Below are 19,473 nucleotides of genomic sequence, written 5' to 3'. Positions count from 1 at the left end.
TCTCTGTCAAAACAATTGATTTAGAATATATCTTACAGAATCGAATTTAAACATAGAGATCTACTATACAATTTTTTTACCTCTTTTATCGCTGCTTCTTTTCAAGTTTTATAATCTACTCGCGTGTTGCCCGTAGATAGCAACTCGAATTTCACGAGGAAATAGGAGCGTGTGAAAGTAAAGAGCGAGAAGTCTAGAGGGAGAAAAAGCTTAAGGACAGCACAACTGCAATGTTTGCATGCGATCGACTGACTGTGTCCACCTGGAAGACATTATTCGAGATAAATGACACGTGTTGGGGATCGACTATGTTCTATCACCATTTACAGCGTTTTCAGACTAGCTTCCATAGAAATCACATTCTACACAAATTGATGCGCTATTCCCAGTGAGAAAAGTGAAGTGTAGAAAGTCCCAACAGTTGGTTTTAACACTCAACATTCAATTTTTTAACCTGGGATCCAATTGCTAAAATTGCTTAGGCCTGGGCTTTTGGAGTAAGCATTATAATGCTTTTGAAATAAATTCGAATGCTTTTTTCCAAGGTCCTTAACACAAAAATAAACGAAAACGTGTTTACAAAAATTAATTGGTTGATTTTTTATTACACACGTTTATTGATAAATAATAAAATGGTTTGTGTGTTGGAGATATTGCTTTACAGCATGGCAAAAGGCTGAAATAAAAGAAAGTGCTATTTACAGGGGCGAAAAATGGACAATAACCTGTTCGGTGCTTTCTGTAACGATGTAGATATTTTATAAAGTGGCATATTTTGTCGCAATAATACTTTTATCGGCAATTTTAAAACTTTAGCAAATACATAATAGTGTTTGAAATCAAATTTCAAAATGCCATGACCTACAATTCTTACTTCAAGTGCATGAATTGTTTACAGAATTCAATTTGGAAAAGAATGGGAAATTATACGAAAATTAAATATAATTTAATTATTGCTAAAAAAAATCGATTCTTTTTAATTCAATAGATTTTTAAAGACAATGCCTTGGAGGTAAACTCACATTAATGTCTTTAAACATTTAAAATAAATGCAGTCAGAATGTACATTTAAAATTCAAATATGGCAAAGTCGTAAATAAAATAATGAAAAATCAAAGAATTTCTATCTTTTCAAAACATTATTTTTCTTAACTTCCTAAAAACATTTGGAAATTTTGTGTTTCAAAAGATTGAGTAAATAAACTAATATATTTTTTCATTTATCAAATTAATAATTGTAATTCTCAAAGTTTTTATTAATACTAAAGAGAAAAATTAAAAATTGCTAAATAAATTTAAGATATAATTCGTTATATCATTATTTCAAGTAAGAAAATTATTAGAGAAATAAAAAAATTTATTACTTAGAAGGGATATTAAATACAGTAAAACTTTATAAATACATCAATTATTTGATGAACAATGATTGAGGTACGTAAACTACTGTATACATTCCTAAACCTTAATACAAAAAAATAAATAAATACAAATTCATTACAAATCTATAACTGTTAAAATTTTGAAGCACAGTATAAGATTAATCAAATATACAATCTACGAATGAAAATAATGAATCTACATAATGTACAGAGAGAATTTCAAAGTTTTATTCCACAAAGTTTAATAAATTATAAAATCTTCATATCTTTATATAACTGAACTAACTCTTTGCATAATCTGTGGATCGGAAGTCCCATTACGGTAAAATAATCCCCTTGTATTCCTTCGATTATTGTCCCGCCAATTTCTTGTATTCCGTACGCTCCGGCTTTGTCCCTAAAAAAACAGATATTTATGTAAGATTATTTAACATTTTATTCATTTTTTGGTTTTGCAGTATATGCAAAACAGCAATAAAAATTTTATTTTAGTACTTATAAGTAATAAATTTTTTCTTTTGAAATTAATAGATTTCAAAATAAATTTTTTATTTCAATAAAAATTCAAATTTAAGAAAAAATATGTAAATTTTATTTATGATAAATCTTATTCATAAAATTTATTTGCCATTATTTTAAAAATTGTGCTATTAAGTAGATTTTCTTTTTATCTATTAATTTGATAATTTAATGCAATTATAATAATAAATTAATTGGTTTAAAATATTTAAAAAAATAAAAAGCAAATACATTTATTCAACTACATTATACTACAATAATCATCCTTTAAAATAATGACATTAAAATTTTATAATCGTTATTATTTGTTACTGATTTTTCAAATAAAGACGTAAATAAAGTTTTTATGCAGATTAATTCTGTACGACAATAAATAATACATTTGTAAAATTTAAAATAAATAAATTATACATTAATATACATTAAATTAACATATTATGTGTGGTGTAAATATTATTTTTAAATTAAAAACTAAGATAAAATAATTACATTGGTTCTTTGGTTTTGATATAATATTTGATCATATCTTCCGTTAACGTAGACATTGTAACGTGGGTTGCTTCGTGAAAAGTTTTTGTTATAAATTCACAATCGTCATCTAGTAAATGAAAATTTTTAATATATAAATTACATAAATGTTTTACTTGAACAATGCAAAAAAAGTAATAAATATATTTGTTTTATTCATTAAACTATGATAAATATTGAAGAAAGAAACTTGTTGAAAGATACTATACTAAAAATATTATGTATAAACACACACAAAAAAAACTTGCTAATGTGTAAAATTTATTAAATAAATAATACTTTTGTTACGTAAGTAATAAATTCTAGTGTAAAAAGAATGATTACTTTGATTGGATGGTATAACAAAAACAACTCCGGTATATACAGTATGAGTTCTTCCACTTAACCTTTTAAAAGAAAATAAAAATTGCCATTTATTAAAAATGAGAACATTAAATGATTTGATTCATGATTTCATGTTTTTAAGAATTTATTATCTGTTTTCTTTAAGTTATAAATTTTGAATTTAAGCAAGGGAGGGAGGGGGAAAAAATCAATGCTATTTGGAGACTCATTTTATTGGAAAGTGCTGCCCTCTTTTGAAAGAAAATTTATTTAACGACAAATTTAAAAAAAATAATATGTCTAAAATGTTTTGATCAATGATAAAATGAAAATTTCTTAAATATTGCATCATAATAGACATAAATAAAAGACAAAATTTAAAAATATATTTCGATATAACTATTAGCATGCATCATTTCTGTAATATTCATACTAATTTTCTGCTTAGCACTTATTTTTAAATTAATTTCTTTAAATAAATTTATTTAATGAAATTAATTTAAAAATAAAATATGCCAAAAAGTTATTTAATTTTGACTGTAAAAACTATGGAGTTTGATTTATATTTTGTTTTTTTTGTAAGCATTGATTTCTGTACGCTTTTTAAATCTTCCATTTATGTGCTTTAAACTTTTATAATTAATGATATAATTAAGAATAATATTTTATCATTATATGAAAAGAATAATGCAATCATTAAAATTTTAATCTAAAAGTTTTTTAAGAATAGTTTTTATTTATTACTTAATCTCTTTGATAAATAACCTTTTCCAAAGAATGAAAAATTATAAAAAAATTTTATTTAGAAAACTTTTAGTACAAAATAAATAACCATTAAATAAATATAGTATATTTAACTGTATTTATAATAAATATTTTTTATCGTATAAGTTAATAGAATTAATATAAGTTTTTAATTAATTAATCAACTATTATTAACAATTAAAACTGCATCTAATAAAAAAACCACATTGTTAATGTATTTAAATTTCTATTGTCATCTTATAATTTAATTTTAGCACGTAAATTAAATAGAAATTTGCATTTAATAAAATTTCTATTATATCAGATTTAATTTATATTCTAGGGACTAATTATTATTAAGATGTAAGAAAAGTTTATATAATACCCATTTTATTTTATTAATTGAATATTCTCATAAATCTTTAGAATAATATTTTAGTCAACAAAGAAAAGAATGCTTTTTCATTTTAATGTTACAAAAACATTTTTAAAAATTTAACTTAGTCCAGTGGCGTAGCGAGGGGGGCAAGGGGGTGTATCATACACCGGGTGCCACTTGCAGAGGGGCGCCCAAATGGTCTCCAAGACAAACTATATGTGTTTCTGGATGGGGGTGCCAATAAAGTGTCGTGCCCCAGGTGCCAATTATGTTCGTTACGCCACTGACTTAGTCTTTACAATTAATTTATACTTAGAAAATTTATAATAAAGTGTTTAGAAATTTTAACAACATGCATGATATTACATCTATATCTATTAATTTCATTAATTTTTTTTTGTAGAATATTATTTCAAAAAGCTATTTCTATTATATATAAGAATGAAAGATAAAATATTTCTATTCAATTCTTTATTGTATGAATCTTAGCTCTTTAGAAGGGGGTTAAAGTATTACATAAAGCTGGAGTTAGTACAATATAATAAATTAATGTAATAGACTGATAACAAGATAATACAAAATAAAATACACAATAATAAGCATATTTCGAAAAATGCGATAAATTATTTAGTTATATTTTTCCAGGATTTAAATCTTGTCAAATACTTTTTCCTGCTTGCATCAATTTCATACAATGAAAGAATACATGTTCCCATGTTTCATATACTTGCATACTACAATTACTAAAAATTCTCTCAGGACCTATTATTAGTCTACTATTATATGTCAAAATATAATTTTGACTATATATCAGTTGCAGTATTGAACATTTTACATGATGATTACATGTTTATGTGTCCATAAACAAATAATCTTCACATATAAAAGTTGTTTTAATACTAAGATATAATTGAAAATGTTTGTTCTTTTTCAACAAAGACCAATCTTGTATAGTTTGTTCACAGCACACTTTTAAAATTAACATTTGATAGCTTTCAATCAAATGAGGATCTTGAGACAACCATAGAAAGGAGAATCTAGCAGATTTCTCAACACCAACAACCAATTATATGTATAATTATCCATTGATGAACAGTGGTGTAGTGAACATAACTGGCACCCTAACTTTATTGGCATCCCCCCTCCAGAAATAGATATAGTTTGTCTTAGAGACCATTTGGGCACCCCTCTGCAAGTGGCGCCCAGTGCATGATACACCCCCTTGCTATGCCACTGTTGATGAACACAATTTATAAAGTTTGTTTTATGCTATTTTAACATAATTTTTATCATCTAATTTCAATAGTCTAATCCAAAATGAAACTATTGCTTTTATTATTATTATTGTTACTGATGTTTTAGAAATACCAAATTCCAAATGCAACATGTAAGCTGGAATTTTATTATATAACATTCCATTTTATTGTAATAAGTAATTGCTCATACAGGAGCAGCATAAAGTAGTATAGATGAAATCATTAAGTAAAATAACTTTACATAAAGATAAGCTTAATTAATTTTAGCTCCTGAAAGAATAGGCCATATAGAATTCATTGCCATTTTAACCTGTAAAAATTGTCCAGAAGATGAAAATTATGCTCCCAAGTATATGTAATTCAAAGTGACTTGTAAAGGCTGATTATTAAAAAACCATCTCTCTCTTGGTGATCATCTACCACCCTTCTTGAATACCATTATTTTAGTTTTAGAAACATTTATAATTAATCCACAGTCACAGCAAAATTTCTCCAGAATTGCATTTTTACTTTATAACATTTATGGAGTATCAGCAAGAATTACAATGTTGTCAGCATACATTAATACATGTAACTTGACTTGATTAGAGAGAGAAATCCCAGGTAAGTCAGATTTAGCAAGTCGAACTATCAGACCATTAACTATATATATATAAATTAAAAGGTAACAGACTCAGAATTTTACCCTGCCAAACTCCAATGTCAATATCAAATTAACCAGTCTAATATCTTTACTCTTGCAGTAGCTTTGGAATATATAGCAATTGTAAGTTCAAGAAACTGTTTATTCATGCCCATTCTTTCCAATAGTGACTATAAAATTTTATGATTAATTGCTTCTTTTATCTCATCTAAGGTAAAATATAAAAAATATTCTGCCTCTATTGGAAACACTTTATACACATACATCAACAAGTATTCATCATTAATAAGTAGAATATAATCTTTAGAATTTTGTAGCATAAAAATTGAACCATCTTTCCAACAGAATTCTTGAATTATAACCCAATGGACTTTTACGTTTTAAGCTGTTAATTATTTTCCAAAATATTTTAGAGTTATTGGATGTCGCCAATCTTTTATTTAAGTTCCAAAAGTAAGACTTCTTTTTGACATAATAGTTATATTCTTTTAAATAACTTTTATACAAAACGTAACATTTATCTGTACTTGAGTTTTTTGCCTTCTTAAACCATTTCCACAGACTTTTTCTCAAGGTAGAACACTTATTATCATACCATACATTTGTTATATGTCTTTTGCAAGATACAGATTTTACATCATAAATTAAATCTATAGACATTGCCACCTTAGCTATACATTCCACTAAATCATTGGATGTGATGTTTCCTCTATATTCATCTGATATAACAGCAAATGAAAATTTAAATTCATCTCTCCATATTGCATGTTTACCAAAAAATCGTCTATTAAAAACTCTGGATGATATCAATGGAATCGTTAAAAGAAGAACAGGTGAGTGATCTGAGCCTATCTCTGATAAGGCAAAGAAATCATTTATAACATGAGAATATATTTCTTGTGACACTATCATGAAATCAATTATGGACAATAATTATAACTAACGTAATCCTCTATCCACTGGTTCCCTTAGTTGCATGGTAAGTAAAATACCCTCTTTATCTCCTGGCAATAAACCATTTAGACAAACAGGACTGTTATCCTCAAAAATGATAGAGAGTTTTCCCTCTAGTATTAATAGTAGAATCCTTTGAAACCTTCAAATCAATTTTCGAGTCACCAGTAAAACATGACAAATAATCAGGATGTCCCATTCTATCATTAAAATCTGCACATAAAATCAAGTTAGTTCCATGTAGCATATAGTTTTCTATAAGCAACAAAGAATTTTTGAAATAATCATCATACTAATTGTCAGGTGGGATACAGGACACTATTAACTAGATATTAGTTAACTCCTCAGTAGTTATAAAATCAGTACAAAGTATAAACTGATATTTCAGATATGAAATAACAATTCAACCTTAGAGATTGCATCTAATCTGAGCCCGACGATTAAGACTCCACTGGGTCTTCCAGTGGAGTCTTAATCATCCTCTTCCTCACAGCTTGATATTTGACAATAAATTTTATAATCATCAGAGAAAATTGATTCAATTTACGAAGATGTATGCCATGTTTCTACCAGACAGAATATATCCATATTAGATATCAAGTTCCAGAAATTAGGGAAACAATATTAATTATATAAACCCACAATATTATTTTAAAAAATTTCATATTATCATCTTTATTCAAATACTGGATGTGGATATTTATGTATTTTAAAAATCAGTCTGAAAAATACGGAGTTTTACAAGAAAAAAAATTTATCTGCCTAGTTAATTCCAATAATCAAGTAACAACTTCATGACATGAAATCCTGTATCTTCCCAGATGATTCTGCATCATGTCACTCTATCAGATGGTGAATAAAGTATAATGTATCCTTTCTCTATAGTTAGTTTAAGTGACAATATTGCTAACAATCACACAAATTGTTATTAAGGTAAAAAATTTCTACAAGAGGCCCACATAAAAAGGATAAGTAGGTAAAGTAGTAGTAGTTTTTGATCTCAAACTTATTGAGAACAGATGGCTTATTGTTGACACAAAAATTGCAGAGGTCTGAAAAAAACAGAAACTGCAGGAGTGTATTACAAGAGTTTGGTATTACAAACTTGGTACAAAATACTTGAAGAAACTCATCCACTTTATGCCAGCCCTGCAAAGCTGTTATTAAGATGGTCCTATGAAATATTAGGATTCCATTCAACAAGAAATAACTATTCACATTGTTTTTTCAGGTATATTTACACTGTGAGTCCCTTTTTTGCTTCCATAACCGTGAGCAGCAAGTTCTTGAAACAGTGTTCATTAACAGTATCGACGAAGCTGTGTGATATAACCCAAGTTCAAAGCAGTATTAATTGAAATAAATTGAGAATTTTTTTGTTTATTCTAGTTAGTTTCTTCTCTGTTTTTACTATACAAAATCAAAGCTTAAATATGCTCTTTATGCAGCTATCAAATGCTTTTTGGCATATATTATCAGTAATATAATTTCCATTGCTGCTACTTTATGCTACCGCTGGCACTACTGTACAATTCATTGAAACTACTGATTCACCTGAACACTCTCTTGCTAATCATCTCAACAAAGTTGCAGCCATGTAAATTATTTTGGTAAAACTGGCTAAAACAGGCTAAACATATTTCTTACACATAACTAAGAATTTGGCTACTTTAAAAATTAGTTTGAATTTCTATTTTTTACAATATGATGCAAGATTTAATCAACTTAAAAGATTTTTTTAAAAACTGAACTAAAACAGTAATGAGTTTTCTATTAGACAAATATCTATTTTAATACATTAAAATAAGAAGAGTTTAAAGAAAAATTTCAATATATATCGTAGTCATATAATAAAATAAACTAAAAAAAAATGAAATTTTATCTATTGCTGTAAGTAACATTTTACTTTTTTAACATTTATTTTATCATTAATTAAACAAAGCTAAATATTTTATGAACATTTATCTAAGAACCAAATTTATTTTCTATGGATTAATTCTTAAGCAGTAAAACACCAATGGTAAAGTGAACCAATACTACCTTGGATAAAATAGATGGCCAGGACCATTCCAGATAAAAAAATTATGAATATAAAAAATTTATATGGTAGCAATTTTAAGTCTCTTTTAATACCTTAATGAATTTAATCATATATAAGACCAACATTTTTACATCATTTATTATACAGCTAATACAAATAATAGTTTTAAGAATAAAATTGTGTATTATTTTAGTTACATTTTATCAATATCATCAATGGTCTGTCTCATATTGAAGTTAAATGATAAAAAATAACAAAAATTATTCATATTGCAATACATGATATTGTTTTAAACTTTCTTTTATGAATTACGGTATATGAATAGTACGCATTCACTTGCAGATTTGTCTCAGATAATGTAGAACCATGCTTAATTAGGGCTCAGATAATGAGGGTTCTACAGTATTTATTATTATTTATTGTTCTTCAAATCATCTAATATATTAGAATGACAAAATAAAGTTAAAAACACTTTATTCTGTCATTTTTAACTTACCATAAATTTCCGCAGATTAGACGATAGTTAGATCATAAAAAATGACCCCCAAAATCCGGGGTCGTCTTGTTGAATCAGTGCAATGTTTGCAACAATTGCAAGACAGTGCTGCCAGATGCAAAAAAATAAAATTTGTTCATTCGAAAAATTACAAATAGGACATAATTCCATATATGTTATACAGTAATATTATCTAGATGATGATTGCTGATCTAAACTAAATTCATAGGCCATTGATAGTTTGGGTGTCGTCTTATAGGACAGATATATGCTAAAACTATAAAACTTTGACGAAAATTTATATCTCGTCTTATATGAAGGTCCGCTTATCTGCGGAAATATATAGTAATAAAAATTTTAATATGTAAAATTTAATAAGAAAAATTATAATAAAATAATACGTTTGAAGCATTTGAAATGCATCATCTTCATTCTTTGGTTTTTCAAAAATCCTTCCATCCAGTGTCACAATTGTATCAGCTCCAATAACTAGATCAGCAGGAGTCTTAAATGAGAAAGAAAAATATTCTTTTAATGAGCTTTAAATAAATTAATTTATCATTAAAAATTACAAAAATATAAGAACGATTTTTAGTTCTTTTTCAATTTAAAATATAAAACAATTTATAATATACAAACTAAAAAAAAAAATTATGTGAATTATTCTAAGTTGTAAACAAATGGAGAATTCTACTACTTTATAGGAATTATTAATATAAAAACATTCTTGATGACAACAAAGTAATGAATCAAAACCACACAACATTAAAATCTGTTAGTAAATAAAGAAACAGTTGAAGTTACAGAAAAGTTGAATGCTTCACTTTATTACTTTAAGTTTATCCAGGCTATTGAATGTTTAAAACAATATATATACACATATATTCAAATTTAGCAGATAAAAGAAAAGAAAATAAAGAAATTGGAATATTTTGAAAACTGAAATAAAAATTCAAAAATATACAGTACAGTAGACTAAAACAATAACTATATTTAAGTTTTATTATATTTATATATTATTTTCAAAGTTTTAATGTAGATCATTTTATTTACATTACCTTTTGTAATTTCAATTTTTCTGCAACTTGTAAGGCTTTACATTTTGCAGTTTCTTTAACAAATTCATAAGGTTTCTCAAAACTACTCTTATCAAGATTTTCTTCAAATGTAGATGGAATAACTTCAAATTTTAAATTCTGCAAGAAAAACAATAAATTGTATTTAAAATAGTAAGTACCATATTTTCTTGATTCTAATGTGCCATTGAATCTAATGGTTGTCTTATTTTTGCAACACTGAAACCCCCAAAAAAAGTTAGCTCGCAAACATATTGCATGCCCTACATTGAAAATGCAGCAGTAAAAAGTTAATGCATTTAAACAGTAATAAATGCATCTTTTTAAAAGCATTTTATTTTCATGTTACAGTGCTTTATAATATCCATATTTTCAAATGTATTCATTTATGACTCCAATATCAGGTAGGTACAGAGGATCTGGACCAATAAAAAATTACTCTACAATCAATGTTTTAAAAGCAAGTTTTCAAGATAGCATACACAAGCAGTAAATTTACCAAATACATAATATCACACTGAAATATAATCATACATGTGTACATCAAGCAGTTCTTCAGCATAGTGGATAACACACTGTTTAAACACAGCTTTATAAGATATTCATCTGCAGGACATTGTTTACATGACTTACCATAGTTTAAAAGACCACCAAATCAATCAAAAACCAAAACTAAGTACTGGGAGAGACATGTACAGTATGATGATTATAACATTGTAATACAGTGAAGCAGGGTGAAAAACAAATGACACAAATAAGGCTGTATTAAATTGTCTTTATGCATGCCCCAATTTTTGAGATCAGGAAAGTCCAAAAATGGTATTCATTAGAACCAAGAAAACATAGTAAAGTAAAAAAGTGCTTACGATAGATTGAAAATTACCACACAACAATTTGGACATCTAAACTACTTCTATTACTATTTTACTTTCAAGTTAATAAAAATATTATATAAACTACTGCGACATTTTATGTCATTGATTCAATATACAGTATAAGAAAAATATTTTATGTTATTATAATATTTCAATAATTTGAATAAATTATTTTTGTTTTGAACTTTCTCATCAAATATCTAATATGCAATTTTTTTTAATATGAAATAAACTTATTAATATTGATAGGAAAATATTGTTACAAAAATTTTGAATTAATAATGATCAAAATCATGATAAAATATCAATGTTCATTATTAATCATCATCATCATCATCATCACTACTTTATCTTTAAAACAAACTGTATTTCTAGAGTAAGGCCAATTATTACATTCTATTTATTCAGTATGTTCAAGGGTGTCAATCCTGATATATGGGAAAGAGGGAACATATCCCCCATATATTTTTATTTTATACCATATTACAAAAATTTAAAATAAAAACGAGGGCTCTTTTCCGTTAATGAGACGCCAGATGTAACTTTAATCTGACGTGTGATACCAGCATCCACGTTGCTCTGCTAAGACTATCACAATTAACTATTTAGCCCACACAACCGTGATGGGGGATACTATAGATTACCACCTATGGAATTTCGGGCCTTTGAGTATATATCTGAACTCAGGAGACCAAAGTGAGTTCAACGATACCCTACTTTTGGACCGGAGACAAAAAATAAAAAAGTTATCATACTTTTTTCCAGCGATCGCGCGATGACAGGGAGTCGCGTCGCTCTCTCAGCTAAGTCGCCTCGCTATCGCAATCGGGAGTCGCGTCGCTTGCCGTTAAAATTGCCTTTAGTAGACGTTTGCCCCTTTTTTTACTTTGTTCAAGAACTACCGTGAATCAATAACTAGTGATGTTTAGCACATGGCGGCCTGCTGGCGGCTCCCCTCCGGGAGTCAGTCGGGAGCACGAACAGTGGGAATGGCCGCCACGTTCGCTGCCATAAGTAACATTAGCCGAAATGGTGATCGCGCGATGATCGGAAGTTGCGTCACTCTCTCTGCTCTCGTATCACATGTTTAACCCTACTGGAGATGACCGTAGTCCGATGTCATGGTTTGCAGACTTTACCGCAAGATGGCAGTACTAGCAACTATGGTGCCGTCTTCATGAGAGCATTAAAAAAGTATGGTAACTTAAAAAGTATGATAACTTTTTTATTTTTCGTCTCCGGTCCAAAAATAGGGTACCGTTGAACTCATCTCGGTTCCGAGTTCAAATAAATAATCAAAGTCCTGAAATTCCATAGGTGGTAATCTATAGTACACCCTCATGATGACTTAAGAGTCGTGAAACTGGAGCCCTACTCATACCTAATACTCTGCTTTAACATACCAAATACCTTTATACACCGTTTGGTGATAGACGTGACATGTGGCGTAATACTCATACCAGCCCCAAAACTAATACCAAGATACTTGTTCAAGTATCTTGGTATTAGTTTTGTAGTCTTGTTTGAGTAGTCTACTTGGCTATTCACTGAGTAGTCGATGTTATATAGTTTTAGGGGATGTGGGGCTCGCCCCACCCGGGCACCAAGGTGCTTGCTGTCGCTCACACCAAAGCAAACAACTACATGCGAAGCACTTAGAATAGGCAGTATACCGATACGTGTTAAAAACTGATCTTTGAAGACGAATGTATTATGAAGGATCAACAATTCTGAGGTAGTGCAAAACCCCTCATTCAGAGCTTGAATCTTACCAACTGGACAGTGTTTTCCTTTTTAATTTTTTAAATATAAATAAACTTCACACAACTATAATTCATCAAACGGTACATCATAAAAAGTTAATTTGGTAATTTTAAAATTATACTAACGATATTCTTTAAAATTTGCTCTCTGCGAGGTGATCCACTGGCTAAAACTATACGTTGTGTAGCGAGCTTATGCAATATCGGTTGAAGCATCTTCTACAATTACAGAAAATTATAAGATTTTCATTTTAAATATTTTAAAATAAGCTGCAGTTGAAAAATTTACCTCTACAAAACGTAAACAATCTTACTTTCGATCAATCTAAAAAATCACGTGGCCGGCGCTCTTACAGTCGTTTACCGCCCTCTAGAGAAAATAACAGTTTGAAATTATTTTAATAATTAATTTATTATATTTTAAAATTACATAATATTACTCATATATAAATTTTTATTGTACGTGTTAAAAAATTATTATAATATAAATTTATAAATTTATAAATATTCTTATTACTCATTTATATAAATTTGTCGTCTGCTTAAAACGTTTCGGAATCAACGCCACCTATAGTTTTAATTAAGAAGGACGAACGTGGAGTGGAGATGAGAGCTAATTTGCTCTTATCGAAAAAGAACTTGTTAGATTTTATCGAATTTAATTCGTGTTTAAATAAGATTATTTTAACAAATTATGTATATAAAAGACCAGCTCGAGCGTTTAGATGTAGTAACAATCTCGTAAGATGTCAAAGGTGAGTTAATATAAACAACAAATTACTACAGTATTTTTATTTATACAAATTGATAAATAAATCAAATTTATATTTATACAGATATTATTCAACAAAAGAATCGAGGGAAGGAATCCAACAAAGCTTCAAGGTTAAATTATTTTATTAATTTTTAAAAATAATTATTTTGTTTGTGATTTGGTAGAAGTTACCTTTAGATCATTCATTTGTGTGTGTGTGTACATTAGCAATTAAATTGGTTAATGTTACCCTAGGTATCGAAGATAGCGGTTCGTCTCCGATCCCAGCAATCAGAAGACAGAACAGTGGGGATGCACGTTCTAACCTAACCTATTCTAATAAATTACCATAATTATTAGAATAGGTTAGGTTAGGTTAGAACGTGCGTCCCAACTGTTTTCTTTCTTCTGATTGCTGGAATCGGAGATGAGCCACCATCTTGATACCTAGGGTAACATTAACCATTAAATTTAATTAAACAAATGTTTTAATTAAATTAGAAAAGTGTTTAAGGTGTGTTTAGGTCTTTATATATCAAAACAGTTATATAGAACCATGCATTGAAGAAAAGTTATAATGACATAGCCGTAGCCAACCGTGTTAAAGTAGGTTTCAGGAGGAATCCTACCATATACACCCCTTTCAAGAATGTGAAGGATGTCTGATAAAAATCATGTTCTAGGAATATGCACTATCCCCATTGAAGGCAACAGGTTCAATGAATGGGAATACATTGAAATCACCTCAACAGGAGACTTGAGGAACATGCTGCCAATGTAAAGAAAAAGCAATCTGTAATCATCCTGGTAACTTTCACCATAGAAAATGATACATAACTTTTTTCCTAAAAGTTACCAAATTATTAAAACGTCGTGGGGATTTCCCAGATCGAAACACCTTAAGTAATTAGAAATTTACAAATTTATCTTAAAATCCAAGGCAATCAACTAAGGATGTTGATTCTATATTAAACACCTGGAAATCAATATTAGAAATTCAACAGAATAAATATACTTAACTGATCACATAAATCGTATAGTGCATATATAATGTAACATACATAATCCAATCAGATTTACTTTATAAAATTTAATTTTTGTGTTATAAAGTTCTAATATTATTTTGAAATTCAAATTTTCTGTAAACCTGAAGATTACTATTTAAAACAGCTGAAAACTTCTTTTTTTCTGAAGTTTTTGCTGGAAGTTAAACCTGGTTCAAGCATGTAGTTATTGCAATTACTTTCCAGTTTGTTGTTAATACATAGAACTATCATTTTAAATGTATGTAATTATTTTTAGTTATGAAAAGAACAATTATAGTTTCCTAATTGTCATCCTAATAAGCTATGAACAATCATAGCTTATTAGGACGACAATTATCATGTTATATGTCTTAAGCATCGAAGTTCTCTGAAATGATGTCATCATATAGATAGGAGACAAATTATGGAAAATTTGTCAGGTTTTAAGATACAAATTTAAATTGGAGAATGTAATAATATTGATTAAAACATAGATTAAATTAAAGAAAACAAATGTGTGAGCACTAAATGTAAGGTAAATGTGTGTGTTTTTGGGAAAAATTGTGATGACAGACAAATATGTGGCTCACAAATAAATTTTTACATTTTCTAAAGAAGCAGACAATGAGTTTAGATAAAAGAAAAATGTGCTTGATGAGTTTGTAATTGCAAATTAAAATTGCATATAACTGTCACATGGCCATGCTGCGTCCCTTTCAAAATTGCTTTTCAAGCACAGATAGCCTGTGGGTTATCTGCATGAAATTATATTAACTGTTTAAAAGTGTTATTTTTTTTAAAAAGTTTATGCTTTAAAAATAAATATGAATTTATGTGTATTAAATTTTATAAATATTAATTAATTTTGAAAAGCAATACTTTTGTCTGTTTTTTTTAATTAATATAGTAAATTTTCAGATTGATATGTCAAAATTTCCAGAAGAAAATATAAGAAATTTTAGTATTATTGCTCATATAGATCATGGAAAAAGTACTTTATCAGATCGTCTATTAGAATTTACCGGTAAGTGAAATATAAATGTTTTGTAATTATGTAAAAACTTTTTTTTTGCATTTTAACATAAAATTTTTATATGTAATTTTTAAAATTTTTTAAAAATTATGCATAAATATTATAAAATTTAATACCATAATATTATCAATTTTATAATAATATTTCCTTGAACTTTTAAATATTTGTTTTAAAAGTTGAATATTTGAGAATTGTCATCAGTTCTTATTAGTTTCATTTCCTTAAACTTACCATTAAGCAAAGAATAGCTATAAAAATTAAACACTGCAGTTGGGCATTTGAATTTTGTTACTTAAATTTAATTACAGTTGTTAAATTTATAGTAATACACCTAATGTATTTAGCAATATTTTCTCCTGTAGTTACCATTTAAATTGGATTATTCATTAAAAGTTTTAAGTTTTAATTTTTTTTAATATAATTTAGTATCAAATTTTATAATTGTAGTAGAAACCCATTTAAATGAGTATTATAGTGAATTGTGGAAGTTTGTCAATAAACACACAAGAGCATAGTGTGGTGTAATTAGTTCAAGAATCTTATCTGGGTGGTGCATTGTATGTGAAAGGGAAGCTGGATGGTAGCTTACTGCTTTGGGGGACCTGGCTAAACCCATAATGGGCTTGCTAAAAGAGGCCCTCTTAGTGCCCACAAGGCAGAAAGAGTTAAAAAAAAAGTATGTGAAAGGGACTTTAGAAGTTTTTAAAAGAATTTACTCTGGTGATTTGTCATAACAATATAAATTTTAGAAAACTTTAAGAATTTTAATTGCAACTGTAGATTTGCATTTGTTTTAATTTTATTTGTAGCAGTATTTATTAAAAATATTTTATTATATAATTTAAATTTTCATTATGTTCAATAATGAACATAATGAAAATTTAACACTGCAGTTGTGTTTAGCTTGTGGATGCTATACACCAAAATGTCGTATAACGCTTCCAATGATTCTGTCCAGGACCAGCACAGCTTCCCTATCATCAAATGCCACTGCTAACAAGTAGTATTGACAGCAATATGCAAATGAGCTGGAGTAGCAGTTAACTGGAAGCAAAAATGATTTTTAAAGTTTTAATGTTCAAAAACTCAGAACACTGGAAGCTTGGAAAATCTTTAAGACCACAACTAAGGGAAATATATAAACAGCAAGAACACTGAAACTTTCTTGTTGTCATGAGCAAACTATTCTAATCTAAAAATACAGTTCATCATGCATGTTAATTTATCCAAATCTAGTTTATTTAATAATTTATCAAACATTTGGCATTATCTGTGTTTTCTGATTATCCAAGGTACTCTGATGTTACATTGGATAATTGGGACTCTACTATATTTAAATGTAATAACTTATGTTTAGTAATTATCTAATTTTACTTTTGATCTGTATTGAAGGAAAAGAAGGAACAGATAAATAAAGTTTTGAATTTGCTTCTAGAAGTACAATAGAATCAAAAGATTGATACAGTAGACCCTCTATAACATGGGTTCATATAACACAGCAAAAAAATTGCGATTGTGTTCATATAACATGCTAAAAGAGACTCGTATAACACTGTAAAACGTCATCGCTGACTCGTGTTGCAACAGGATTGGTTGAATCTGGACCAATAGCAGACATTGCACAAGTTGCACTGTTGAGTTTAAATGAGCAGCGGACCTACTAAAACCCATTTATTATTTAATGGCCATAAAAATTATATTTTTATTAATGATGTCTCCAAAGTTCGGCAAATTTTTCGCAGAAAAATAACTTACCGGGAAACACGCGCCCGCCGTTTGATGAGCCACTCTGTGACGAAAACAAGCTTAAGCAATGGCGTCATCAAACGGTGCACACTCTGTAAGTAATCCTACAATTTTTTGTTTATAGCATAGTTTATATGGATTATTCCCAAAAAATTATATGTGATTTGGAAATGTTGAGTCAAATTAGTCTAGAATCGATTAATTTTATGGAAGAAAACCTTTCAAACAGCCATAGCCCCTAAACTGCAAACGTGCTGGGCTGCAATTGGTTTATATATTTAAGTGACTTGTACAACACGGGATGTATCTACCGTGTTATAGGTCTACTGTATTCAAAAATAATAAATGTCAAGTTTTAAATATTAGTTAAGCAATATATAAGTTTTATTAATTTATAAAAGTTTATCCCAAGGCACAATACCTACTGATGCTAAAAATGAGCAAGTATTGGATAAATTACCTGTGGAAAAAGAAAGAGGCATAACAGTAAAAGCACAAGCAGTTTCTATGTTGTATGACTATAAGGGAAAGACTTACTTATTGAACTTGATAGATACACCAGTAAGTTAACTTTTATCAAATTTTTTAAATAAGTAAATTAAAATTTCATATTATATGTAAAAACACATATTAATGTTTTTTGAATCCAAAATTTTATAGTAAGAAGAAATTATTCCAAAAATATTTTATAATAAAAATATTTATTATAAAGACTATTTAATAAGTATTTTAATACATGTATAAATTGTTTTAATGTCTTTTTTATACATTAAAATAATAATATCGGTCTCAACAATTGATTTGAATATTTTTAAATCTAATTCCACCAATGTATAACTAAAGAATATTAAAGTGAAACATTATTTATTATCATCATCTCTTATTTCAATTAAGTGGATCAAATTTTATTATTTTAGTCTTCCAGTCTATTTTATAAACAATCATTTATTCTGTCCTAACTCTAACGTATCTGTTTTAACAAATACCTCTCAAGATTCCTTTGGCCTATTTGTACTTATAAGTTTTTATTTCTTTTTACTAACTTTATTTTATCTCTTCTCACAATACATACTAACCATTCAAATGAATTTTTTTCTCATTTTATCATCTATATCAATTACATTTAGATTCTTTCTAATCAAACTATTTCTGGTTCTATCTTTCAAAGTTGTTTTATGTATATATTTAGGTATTCTAACTTCATCTATCTGCATCTACTTAATCTTTTTATTTCTCAACATGCCATTTATTGAACAGCTGGTCTAATTATCAGTAATAATTAGTCTGCTTCCATGTCTGTAATTCTAAATTTATCCCATTTACCATATCTAAATTAATTCTCTTTCTGCAAGTAAATATAAATGTAAATATTTGACTTTACCATTTTATTCTGAATTTTTTTGTTCTTTCTGAAACCCTACCTAATTATAAACTCTGTTTAATGTATTTTAATCTAATAATTTTAAAATCCATTCTCTAACCATTTAACCATTAGAAATTATCAATCATCAGAAATTTTTAACTAAAATAACATCATCTCAAAGCCCGAGTAGTATATAATACAACACCAAACGATTGCCTAAATATCAGGCTATAACATGGCTAGTATAATAATCATTTAACTAGCCACGTTATATCCCGATATTTAGGCGATCGTTTGGCGTTGTATTTTTAACTAAACTCTAATTAACTAAAAGATGGTTAAGGATAATTTTCTAATTTTCCTTTTTCTGCATTAAAAGGGTTGTATCATTTGTAAATAATCAAACTTTCACTCATTGCTCAAATATTATTGACACTAATAAGGAATTGGAATACATTAGAGGCATAGCCAAAGTGCATGGATAAAGCAAAAAAATTATTCCAAGTCTAATGAATAGCATTCAGAACATGATTGATTAGGATAAATATCTAGCAGACAAAAAAAGTGCATGGGCA

The 19,473-nt window shown here is 27.9% G+C and overlaps 2 protein-coding genes across 3 annotated transcripts in view; one reads left to right on the top strand and one right to left on the bottom strand.

Annotated features, from left to right (window-relative positions):
* Window positions 1-1,585: 1,585 nt before the first annotated feature.
* Window positions 1,586-13,338, bottom strand: LOC136985246 (probable bifunctional dTTP/UTP pyrophosphatase/methyltransferase protein). Of its 2 annotated transcripts, none has more exons than XM_067282498.1 (7): window positions 13,267-13,338; window positions 13,104-13,196; window positions 10,322-10,459; window positions 9,665-9,768; window positions 2,751-2,812; window positions 2,388-2,496; window positions 1,586-1,776 (listed from the first exon to the last, which is right to left on the bottom strand). In XM_067282498.1, exons 2-7 carry the CDS (start codon window positions 13,191-13,193, stop codon window positions 1,629-1,631), a joined length of 651 nt encoding a protein of 216 aa, XP_067138599.1. In that variant the 5' UTR covers window positions 13,194-13,196; window positions 13,267-13,338; the 3' UTR covers window positions 1,586-1,628. The 2 variants fall into 2 exon arrangements, with proteins under 2 accessions (XP_067138599.1, XP_067138600.1); XM_067282499.1 differs by having other exon boundaries at window positions 13,104-13,193; window positions 13,267-13,280.
* Window positions 13,339-13,557: 219 nt separating this feature from the next.
* waw (Translation factor waclaw) overlaps window positions 13,558-19,473 on the top strand; it is a 43,708-nt gene continuing 37,792 nt past the window's right edge. The window contains exons 1-4 of the mRNA XM_067282501.1: window positions 13,558-13,732; window positions 13,814-13,862; window positions 15,675-15,780; window positions 17,948-18,096. Coding sequence (XP_067138602.1) covers window positions 13,584-13,732; window positions 13,814-13,862; window positions 15,675-15,780; window positions 17,948-18,096 — 453 coding nt within the window. The 5' untranslated portion in view covers window positions 13,558-13,583. The remainder of the gene's footprint in view (window positions 13,733-13,813; window positions 13,863-15,674; window positions 15,781-17,947; window positions 18,097-19,473) is intronic.

Source organism: Centruroides vittatus, unplaced genomic scaffold (assembly GCF_030686945.1).
Source record: "Centruroides vittatus isolate TY-2023 unplaced genomic scaffold, ASM3068694v2 contig_956, whole genome shotgun sequence".
Taxonomy (NCBI): Eukaryota; Metazoa; Arthropoda; class Arachnida; order Scorpiones; family Buthidae; genus Centruroides; species Centruroides vittatus.
The sequence above is the reverse complement of the archived record's forward strand: the minus strand, read 5'-3'. Positions and strand labels throughout refer to the sequence as shown.

What these genes read in the sequence shown, in the direction of transcription:
- LOC136985246 (XM_067282498.1), bottom strand. Translation starts at nt 13,193, where the DNA reads ATGCTTCAACCGATATTGCATAAGCTCGCTACACAACGTATAGTTTTA. An exon ending in AAAAATTGAAATTACAAAAG is followed by an intron (nt 9,769 to 10,321) that starts GTAATGTAAATA and finishes TTCTCATTTAAG; the next exon opens with ACTCCTGCTGATCTAGTTAT. An exon ending in TGTTATACCATCCAATCAAA is followed by an intron (nt 2,497 to 2,750) that starts GTAATCATTCTT and finishes TTCATTTACTAG; the next exon opens with ATGACGATTGTGAATTTATA.